Raw genomic sequence first — 11,328 nt, forward strand, 5'->3', positions numbered from 1 at the left:
CATGTAGCGCTAATGCTAATGCGTAAAAGCAAAAAGATGCATGAATTCTGATTTGGATTTGACCGTTCACAATGTCGCATGTCCATGGATCGGATACGTATTTAATTTAGTACCACATGAAATTTGTCGTGTTCACAAAGCCATGAAAAAAATCTGACCTGAGCCACATTGAGCAAAAAATCAGATTTGAGTCACTTCAGCCTGGTAATGTGAACGTAGCCTGCGTTTACGTTTCATAAAGTACTAATTTATGGATGATACCTCACTGTGTGTTTGTGCACATATTTGCACATCTGTGTCAAAAGTCTCCAAAGTCTTTAGACAGCTGTTTTTTTTTTTTTTAAGTGGTGAAAGTGGTGTGCAACTATCTAAATGTTTCATTTGCAATATCAGGTATGAGATCAGTTCCAGCTCTAACATCCAACTTCCAAGGTAAGTGAACACATTCATCTCCTGGACTGGAAACAGGAAAAAAGTAAAACTGATGTAAAAATTACCTGTAACAGAGAATTCCAAAATAAAAGGAAGTAATTCAATAAGTTTGATCATGGTCACGAAGTCACTGCTTGAACTAAACAGACAGAACTGGCCTCATTTTAGGATAATCATGTTTAAAAAAAATAAAAAAATCAAATAAAATCTTCACTCAGCAGACCTGAACAACGGACACATGTTTAAAAAAAATAATCACGTTTGATTTACTTAATTCAGTGCAAGAAAAATACAATACAGGTAAGGCATGACTGCAAGTCGAAATAGTTGGCCATATGTGCATGTTTTGCCAGTTACGTGTTACACGTGAATATACACATACATTAAGTCTTGTAGTGGCATTCACAAAAAGGTAACAACTAAAATATTTAATTTATTTCAACTACAGTGAGTTTAATTGTTGACCAAGTACGAGAGCCCAGCATACATCAGCATTAAATAAAAAAAAAAATCTCTGGCAAATGGAAATTTACTGGTTTGGTGTTAAGAGACTACGTCCAAGTGAACACAGAACAAGAACCTCTCGCACAAAATAGGCATGTTTACAAATGTGCGACACACATGTAAAGAGGCTAACGGATATTACTCAAATAATAGCACAGACGACCTGCTGAAACTGATAGCATGATTGAATTTGCCTTTAAAATTAATGTTAGGGTAAAAGTCGGGGCAAGTCAGTTGGTAAAAAGTCTTGTTGAAAGTTACAATGCAGCCCAGAGCCAAATGTCTACAGGGAGGCTTGTTAAGGGCGGTGCCGGGCGTTGGTTTTAAATTAGAGCACAATTTAAGCATCTGTGACCCCATTTACCCCTCGTCATTTTATGAGTCTTGAGTATCTGGATTATATCTGGATGAAAGTGTAAAAACACCCAAGTCACATTTGAAACAGACACAAATCCAATCACTCAAACCACTGTCTGATAATCGAGGAGGAAAGAATGTAAAATTGCACATTTTGAGGCAGAAGTCATATTTAGCACAGCACAGAAAGATGCAGAATGGACAAACAACCAACGTACCATATTTTTCACACTATAAGCCAAACTTAAAATCCTTAAATTTTCCCAAAAACCATCAGTGTGTCTTATAATCCGGTGCTTCTTATGTATGAATTCTGCCAGTCAGGTATTAAGGAGCAGTAAAGTCACTACACTGAAGTACAGAGTTATACAGGAGTTTCAGTAAAGTTTCCCCAGCACCAAGGCTGGAGCAGTATTAGCATTAACTGCTAACCATGCTAAGCGCTAGCTCTTTCGCCGTTCAGAGATGAGTATTATCAGCCAGTATCCTGCTGCTAAGTCAGCCTAGCAGTGCTGGAGCAGCATTAGCATTAGCTGCTAACCACGGTAAGCGCTAACTTTTTTAAATATATCAGACTGTAGTCTTGGCGTTTACTGTGTTAAAACAAGCTACGTGGGACAAATTGCAAGCTAATATCGCCCTGGCTTACCCAAACACTCCTATCAGCCACTAACCGAGGCTAGCCTTGGTACAAATCTTGACATCTAAGCTTACTGTAAATAAACGAAAGTGCTTTACTCGCCCAGATAAAGTTTTTAGAAGAGAAATCTGTGTAGATTAACATCCAGAGCTCACTTGATTTCAAAAGGAAATGTTTTCTTAAAGAATTAAAGTTTAATTTACTGATCCTAGTTTAGCTTATTGATAGTGCGCCTTATAATCCATGAACTTAACTCGCTCTCAGTGTCTCCAAAAGTGTAAACACACCAGATAAGGGACAAGACAACACCCATACTCCATATACTGTACAGAAACTCATTATATATTTAAACATATTCTCAGCATCTTATAGTGTGAAAAATACGGTAAATACATGCGGCCAACATCTTTTTAACATACAAACTAGATTCCCGTCACAAAGTGGCCAGGTGTGAATGGGGTCACTTAGCCAGTTAACACTGACAACATTATTCACTTGCAGTAAATACAAAAATAGAAAAACATCTGAGACCCTGACTGATCAGTGTTTACCCTTGTTGAAATTTCTAGGACATGATAAAGTGACAACTTTGACTCATACCGTGGTCATATAGTTTCAAAACACACTTACACCAAATCCTGCTTTGCTTTGTATTTGTATTTATATCTGAGGGGTTAACCTTAAAGATGCTTTACAGTAGAGTAAGTTCATAACTATAATTATAATGTAGTTTTGTCGTAAGCAGGCTGCGCTGTTCTGTTCCATCCTCGTGTTCTGCAGTGTGATGTGGGCTCTGGTTAATGAGGTGGAGCTCTGTATGTATGTGTGTGTGTGTGTGTGTCTGTTGTTTAAGGTGGGGAAAGAAGGTGGAGTTAAGTGTTACATCATTGTCTCTTTGTGATGCCGCATTATGTGCTGGTTCTTTTCCGAGGGTCGTCTGAAACCCTTCTTGCAGTAGTCACACCTGTGCGGGTAGTCCTTAGTGTGGATGGAAATGACGTGGCGTTTGAAACCCGAAGCGTCCGCCGTGTTGTACTCGCAGTACTGGCACTGGTAGACTTTGCGGCCGCTGTGCGTTTTCATGTGTTTCTTGAGTTCGGTTTGTTGCCTGAAGCCCCGTTTGCAGCGTTTGCACTTGAAGGGCAGGTCCTTGGTGTGTACGGAAAGAATATGGCGGCTCAGCGTGAAAGGGTCCGAGATTTTAAAGTCGCAATGACGGCACTGGTGCACTTTGCTTCCCTTGTGCGTTTCCGAGTGTTTTTTGAGTTCCGAAGGCCTGTGGAAGCCTTTCTCGCACACGTCGCACTTGTGCGGAAAGTCCTTGGTGTGCACCGAGATGATGTGGCGTTTCAGGTCGCTGGAGTTGGTGCTTTTGTGCTCGCAGTGCGGGCACTGGTGAGTTTTGTGGCCCTGGAAGATGTCCATATGCCTCTGCAGCTCCTTGTCGTCTGCGAAAGCCTGCGGGCAGTGGCCGCATTTGAACGGCAGGTCCGTGCCGTGTTTGCTCTTTATGTGAGTCTTTAGGTTGGACTGGTCGGCGCAGCGGAAGTCGCAGTGCTGGCAGTGGTAGGGCTTCTCGCCCGTGTGCGTCCTCATGTGCTTCTTGAGCTCGGACGGGTGGCGGAAGCCCTTGGCGCACTCCACGCACACGTGGGCGAAGTTTTTGCTATGCACCGCCAGCAGGTGGCGATTGAGCAGGCCCTGCTCGGCCGTCTCGTACTCGCAGTATTTGCACTTGTGGAGTTTGGGCTCCTTGTCGCGTAGGATGAGCTTGTTGGGGCTGAGGGGGCTGGCCTCGCTGTAGTGCCGAGTGTACTCCGTGTACTCGGGGATCTTCTCGTTCTTGATGATGAGCTTGTGGCTCTCCAGGTGGTTGTGGAAACTGACCTTCTTGTTGGTGGTGAAGTCGCAGTCTGTGCACTGGTACTTCTTCTTGAACATGTGGTCCGGGTGGTTCTTCATGTGACGTTTCAGGAACCCACGGGACTTGAACTTCTTCCCACAGATGTGGCAGGGGTAGACCGTCAGCGGCTGACCGTCAGGACCAATGATCACAGCTGGAACAGAGAATCATCTGCTTATATATTTGCATAGTGATAAAAAATATCTATATTTCTATAACTACAAATAGGGATGTCACCATTACATTTTTTATACAAAGTATGCAGATTCCTTATCAGACACTTTGACAATGCAGTAAAAAAAAAAAAGAAAAGAAATGAACACATCCAAATTGTAAAAAAGTTCGTCTTTAATTTTTATAAAAACAACTGTATCAAAACAACCAATTTTTATCAAAAAATAACACGAAAAAAAAAATACAAAAATTGCCATATAAATTATTTTAACTTAAATATGCATCTTTTCTTAAATAGACAAGCTAAAAAATGTCTCAACAACAATTCTGTGACAGCCATAATTAGGATCATGATTCATATTGTTTAAGTGCTGGTATTTCCCTGTATTTTTGGGAGGGAGACAGTAATAATAGTGTAGTGTGGTTTATTAGGCCTGGCAGACCAGATTTAGACTAGACTTTTACTGTATTAAAATATCTCTGAGTAGATTTACTGTATTATAATATCTTAAGAGTAGTTTTGATGTTTTTTAAATTAGAATATTTTAAAAAAAAGTTACTGAGTTTAACTAAGAGCTTGAAAGGAATAAATAAATGGTAGTGTAGCTGCATATCACTTTTTTTTTTTTTTAAAGAAGTGTGTGTGCGAGAGAGAGCCTTCAGCAATGCGACAGCCTGAGTATTCTCACTGTGCGAGTGCAGCAGAGTCTATGGTGAACTCATGTTCAAGTTTGACAAATCAGCTATCCAGATTTCCGATTTCTGATCACATGATCAGAAATTAGGGACATCCCTAGATACACTTTATTTCAATAAACTCGTACCAGTCTGGCACTGACGGGTCTCTCCCTTCCTCTTCTTCTTGATCTTCTGTTTGAGAGCTCGACTTGTACTGATGCTGTCGCTGATCTGCAGGTAAGGAGTGGGTGTACCATTCTTACTCTCTAACCGAGACTCCAGATTGTTACCTGGACATTAAAAAAAAGAAAAAAGGAAAGTGAGCGCAGGATCTAACACAGTGAATGTTCAAGTATTTATCTTAAACTCTTTGTATACAATAAATAAAAATATAACAAACCATATGCAGCAGCCCACGCCACAGGAACAAAGGTCTTATTACATGTCGAGTCTTCTAACTGTGCTTCCTGGAGGGCTGGAGCTTCATCTTCCCCAACAATCACCTCCATGTACACCTGGTCAGTCATTTCTGAAACATCTACGTAACACAATACATGATATCAGGATCATGGCTGCAGCGATTAGTCGACATAATCGACAAATTTGCCAAAAAAAATCTGTTGACACAAGGGGTAATTGGCTCACACACTCAACTCGCTCTCTGTGTCTGTGTCTCCAAAAATGTAAACACACCAGATAAGGGACAAGACAACACCCATACTTCAAATACTGTACATCAGCTTATTATACATTTACACACATTCTCAGCGTTTAAATCCCACATATATAGAGGTTTTATTGTCTTTGGAGTGATAGAGAGAAAGCAGACAGCGAGTCACTGTCGGCTGCAGACAGGGTTGCCTGTTCTAGCAAAAAATTCTGCCTAAAACCTGTATAAACCTGCCTGTCAGAACCATAAACTAGCCCAATATATATAAGGGTGCCACAGACGTTCACAACACAGCACATTTAAATTTTGAACGGTTTTTTTTTGCGGCTGCAATACATTTTCCAGAAAACACACACCACACAAAACTCGCTAAATTTTTCACCAGATTTTTTGCCTGGCTACTTCACATATATACAAGCCTCGAGCACAGTGCTAAATATGATTTGTCATCTGCATGTTACGCTACATTTTGCTCTATTATGGTTTTACATTATTACCATTTTGTCATTTAAACTCACTGGTTTCCTCGTCTCCTTGGCTGGTGTCCTTCACCGCCATGTAGACCATCTTGTCTCTGGGCAATCGGCCAGTGCTCGCCGACTCCAAAACTGCGTGCCCATTGGGGAAATCGCTCTCTGCGACCACCTCTGTTCCACCTACAAAAACATCAGAAATATACATGGTTTTAAAATGCTTTAAAATGTTAAAGCAAAGCCAGAGCATTCTGAATTTTTAAATGTTTGTAGAAGAATAAAATTCAGAATATAGAACACTTTTACTTAAAGAGTCTTCAACTTCTACAGAAGTATTTTAAACCCTGTTATCTATTCTTCTACCTACAGAGTGATGAATGTCGAACGAATGTCACCTATTTCCACATCTTCATCTTCTGCTTTAAAAATGTAGACTTTGATGACCTCAGAGCCAAACTCATCCTCCTTGGACCCATCATCGTCCTGGACCACGTCTGCAGTGATCTTTAAAGGTGTGTCACCAATATCTAGCTTCTCCCCAACGTCATCCACTGCAAAATGAGGGAAAAATGCATACCGTTACAGACATCAGTACTGAATAGAAATAGCAATATTTAACGTGTTAGCACAGAAAATACTAAATTACTAACATGAGATCATGAGGTAGTCTTCCGAGGTGCTCTTGCCATCTTCGTCGTCATCATCATCTTCATCATCGTTCTTGAGGGTAACGCTGGAAGGCATGGTCTCATGAGCCTGTATCACTGCCTCGGTGTCAGTGACCATCACCTCCTCTGACACAAGCTCATGGTCCAGGTTTTCATGTGCGGACATGAGGTCGGCCACAAAAACCTGATCGGGTACCGTCTCCTCAATCAGGTCGGTGGTGAGAACGTGGTGGTCTGCGTCCAGAGCTTCCTCTATGGCTACCTCAGCCTCCAGGATGGACTCGGACATGATCACGCCCTCTGCGGTGATCACGTCTTCATGGCCGATATCAGGTCCTTCCACAACCTCAGCCTCCAGGCCGTGCTCCAGCAGGATGCCCTCATCAGTGACCACGTCTGATACCAGAACTGCCTCAGGGACAGACACCACGATGTGATCACCGTCTATGCGTGCCATGCCCCCCATCCCTGCAACTGGAAAGAACAAAAAATAAATTGTTGCAGTTGCAGGTTTAAAAAAAGTCATTTCTATAGATACAATTATAATTTATATATTACACCCCTAATAATTATAAAGGTATTCCAACTGAGGTCAGAACCAGTAACTGATTATGACCAGGATCTCATCATAAGCATTTCAAAAGCTTATGCTTATGCAAAACTATCTTCCACAGTCTTACCAAAGTCTTGCATTATCATTGTATGGGGCATTTTCAAGTCCTGGGAGTGAAGCTCCAAGACCCCTCCTCCTTGATCCATGATTTATGATTTCTCACGGCACTAAATTCACCATAGCAAAGAAAAAAAAAATTAAATTACATAGAAAATGTAATTTCTCACATTGTTATTTGTATTGTTAATACAAATAATTGGTAATAGAAAAACATATTTGCAAAACTCATCTCATCAAATGGTACTAATCTGAAGAATCTAAAATATAAAACATATTCTGGTTTGTTTAATTATTTATTTATTTTTTTACTGATTTTTTTTTCATAGTTACGAAGACCTTCCTATTAATTTTACATAAATACTAAACACACTCACTCTATTTAACTCTACAAATGTAAGTGTTAACAAAATTCATAAAAAGTGAAATATATTCTGAGGCACATCAGCCAACATACCTTCACATTTGATGACTGTTTAATACTTATAAAAGTGTCAAACACTAAGGAACACTGTACTTGTGTCATCTGGGAGGAAAACCTCTGAAAGAGAGAACAGGACATTAGTTCAGGACCAATGTAAAATGGATAAGATTTTCCTGAATCAAACATCAAAAAGAACGTGAACTAAAAGAAGACAAATTAAAAAAATAAACATACCAATTGGGATTGATATTTGAAAAAAGTACTGTTTGGATATCGAAATCGAAATCAGTACAGAACATTTTAAAACGATACCCAGTGTATGTGTATGGTATATTTATTTACATGTTGGAGAGGTTTGTTGGAGGCTGTGGTGTTTTTGGTAGCAGTGATTTAAGACAAATTAATTTATGCATTTATCAGGAAAGATCCAATCCCCTTGATTTAGTACTGCTGATTGGTCAGTGCAGAATAAACTGAGACTGGTGCATGGACATTAAATGTAAAGTCTGTTCCCACAGAATTAAATGTAAACTGTTCCCACAGAATCTCTTTTAGACGTTGTGGAGGGAATTTCCAAAATGACGTAATGTCTCCGCCTCCCATTAATACAGGACGTTTCCAACTCTCCAGAACCAAACGCATCATTTACACACTTACACTCTCCAGCAGCTGCGCTGTAATACGAGATAATTCTGATAATATTACTGAAAATCAGTCTGTGTTTATTTATCTCAGCCCCTCCCCTCAACAGCGCAGATCTCTCCAACACACAGTCCTTTACTGCGCAAATCACAGGAGCTCCGATTCAGTTCAGCGAATCGATTCAATGAACCGAGCATCCGCTTCAGCGTCATGTTGATTCAAAAGTCAAGTTAACTTCATTATTTATGATCCTCTCCTACAAACTGTTTGTTGATTTTTAGTTTAATACATAATTTGAACACACTAACTGTCCCTTACACTTTGTCAAAATTATTAATTAATGGACCAATAGAAATTATACTACAGAAAGCTTTTATTTTCTTCCTGTGAAGCTGCTTTTTAGGAGATGCATCTTTTTGACATCACTGACATCATTTGACAGCGACGGACACGTTTATTTATTTTTGTCACTGTCATATGCAGATAATTATTCAGTACTGTAATTATGCGAGGATACATGCACCTCTTGCACATTGATTTATTCACCATTGCTCTGCTTTTTTTTTTAGCTTTATTTCTTTTTAACATATTTCTCATCTACATGTGTGCATTTGTAATATATAATTTATAGTTGTTAATAACAATCATAATTCATTTGTAGTTTATACACATCTACTTGCAATAGATATATGTGTATCAATATGTAGCCATAGTTAATAGCTATAAAGTCCAGATAGATCTATTTATCTATCCATGTAACGTATCTATCTATCTATCTATCTATCTATCTATCTATCTATCTATCTATCTATCTATCTATCTATCTATATATCGGCTACACAGACAGCAAGATAGAGATTTTTTCACCACAAGTGAAGATGTGGTTCTTCATAACTAGCTGTTTACTTTTTGGCTTTTTACAGCTATACATCATATAGATATCCAACTATATTTCTAAAGCTTGATAGAGCCTTTATATGCTGATACAAGGGTATGATATATAGCTAGGCTACATTTTGAGCATCCGCTAGAAAAGTGAATCGCGATTCGGTTCAGTAAGCTTTGGGGCAACAACAACAACAAAAGAACCGATTCAAATGAACGATTCGTTCAGAAGAGTCGGACATCCACAGAATCATGGCCATCAATTCTCATGCGCGCGCGCTGAGCTGCAGCTTGCTGTGGCGCGAGCGGCTCCGCTGCGTTTACGCAAAATTACCCGCGCAGATTTTAGTTTATTCTCTTTTTCTTCTTCCTCCTCAGCAGCTAACGACACTTTTAAAGCCCAGACCGAGCCAGGAGCCCGAGTGTGGGCTAGAGTGAGGTTAGCTGGGCGGCGAGAGGCGGTCCTGCTCTCCGAGCAGCTGCGGAGCGCGGACCCGCCGCCATCTTTTTATTTTACCGCCATCTTTTTCTTTAATGCTAGCGTTCGTTAGCATCAGCGGCGCGAGCCGAGCAGAAGAGGGGCGGCTGCTCGGTTTAACGGTCCGTTTAAAGCTCCACCGAGCTCCACTCAGCGCACACAGCCCCGTTAATCTCCCATTTATCGCCTACGAGGCTTTTTAGCGCCATATTTTATCATCCCGAGCTCCAGACAAGCCCCCCCGCGCTCTCTTCCCGGAGCTCCGGCCCCACAGGCTCGGCGAGGCCCGCGCAGGCCGTGCGGCCCCGCCGCTCCGGTTTTCGCGCCGTTCCGATATTGATGGAGACGTTTTTTACCTGGTTGCAGACTCCTTTGGGCGTTTTCGGCGGGACCCTGGCGCTATAGCAGCGCTGAGCGGCGCGGTTTAGCTTTATTTTGCTACGGTTGCGCCGCTGCGGCCTGTACATTCTCTCAATCCCCGAGCAATGTTTTTTTCCAGGCCTGGCTCGGCCAATCAGGCTGCGCGCTCCCAGCGCAGGGGGGAGGGGGGAGACAATGCGCGCGGCCTGAGCCCTGTCCATTTACGTCACATCATAGAGAATCAGAGGGGCTCGAGCTGCTGTAACACTAAACACACAACACTGCAGCATATTGTTCATTTTTTAGCAATTAGCCACATAAACACACATTTATCTGCTTTTCTGCCCTTGTCACCACGCCTTTTAAACAATTCTGGCAAAACCTTAAACCCTAGGTGTCTTTATTATTCATATGATTGATGAGAAATATTGTTTATTGATTTTGGACACCTGCATTTTTTTGATAATTTGGTTTCCACGACTGGAAATACACTGCCTGGCCAAAAACAAAAAAAGTTTAATTGCAGCAAGCATTCGCTGTGGCATTATTTTGATAAGATTCTGCAATGTCACAAGATTTATTTCAATCCAGTGTTGCATTAATGTTTCACCAAGATCTTGCAGCAGCATTGATGATGGTAGAGTCTGACCACTGCACAAAGCAGCTCTTCTCCATCCAGCACATCCCAAAGATTCTCAATGAGGTTAAGATCTGGACTCTCTGGTGAACTCTATCAATCCATGTGTGAAAATGATGATCTCACGCTCCCTGAATCACTCTTTCACAATTCCAGCCCCATGAATCCTGGCATTGTCATAAAAAAATCCATTGATGGAATAATCTGGTCATTCAGTATATTCAGGTAGTCAGCTGTATATATGTGTGCTGTATTGTGCTGACATAATTCAGATTTTAATATGTTTCCATAGTTTGTATTAAATAATAAAACAATACAATTTGGTTCATTTTAAACAAAGAAAAAAAAATCTAAATAGATGACTGCTTTAACCTGGTGCAATCTGGAAGGAATCAAAATCTGTCAACAAACAAGCACAAAAAAAAACTATATACTATGAATGTTGAGTAATTTTTTTTTCTTCTTATGTAGTGGCTTTAAAACAGGCCCTTGAGAACTTCAAATGGTGCGCATAACAACCTGTTATAAATATGTTATATTAAGATATATTGTTATTTTGCAATTCCAGAAGAAAAAGAGTAACTATTTTTCTAGGTTTTAAAGATAATTTCAAATCTGTAAAAAGCCTGTTTTTCCATTTAGACACAAATCAATGCCACTCAATGTGCAGTTTAATATCCGATGTGAACCATTCATACCCTCTAAACATGGACAGTTATATCTTATGACTTGT

At 40.5% G+C, this 11,328-nt stretch overlaps 1 protein-coding gene and 1 long non-coding RNA gene across 2 annotated transcripts in view; one reads left to right on the forward strand and one right to left on the reverse strand.

The window, feature by feature from the left end:
* LOC125804807 (uncharacterized) overlaps positions 1–11,328 on the forward strand; it is a 163,667-nt gene that overhangs the window by 62,454 nt on the left and 89,885 nt on the right. The gene's annotated exons all lie outside the window — the stretch shown is intronic.
* On the reverse strand, positions 674–10,111 carry znf711 (zinc finger protein 711). The gene is made up of 9 exons (XM_007228410.4): positions 9,955–10,111; positions 7,627–7,710; positions 7,180–7,279; positions 6,482–6,973; positions 6,227–6,382; positions 5,877–6,014; positions 5,089–5,226; positions 4,835–4,978; positions 674–3,990 (listed from the first exon to the last, which is right to left on the reverse strand). The coding sequence occupies exons 3-9, from the start codon at positions 7,256–7,258 to the stop codon at positions 2,813–2,815; spliced, it is 2,325 nt and encodes a 774-aa protein (XP_007228472.1). The 5' UTR covers positions 7,259–7,279; positions 7,627–7,710; positions 9,955–10,111; the 3' UTR covers positions 674–2,812.

The sequence above is a fragment of the Astyanax mexicanus genome, chromosome 10, assembly GCF_023375975.1.
Source record: "Astyanax mexicanus isolate ESR-SI-001 chromosome 10, AstMex3_surface, whole genome shotgun sequence".
NCBI classification, from domain to species: Eukaryota; Metazoa; Chordata; class Actinopteri; order Characiformes; family Acestrorhamphidae; genus Astyanax; species Astyanax mexicanus.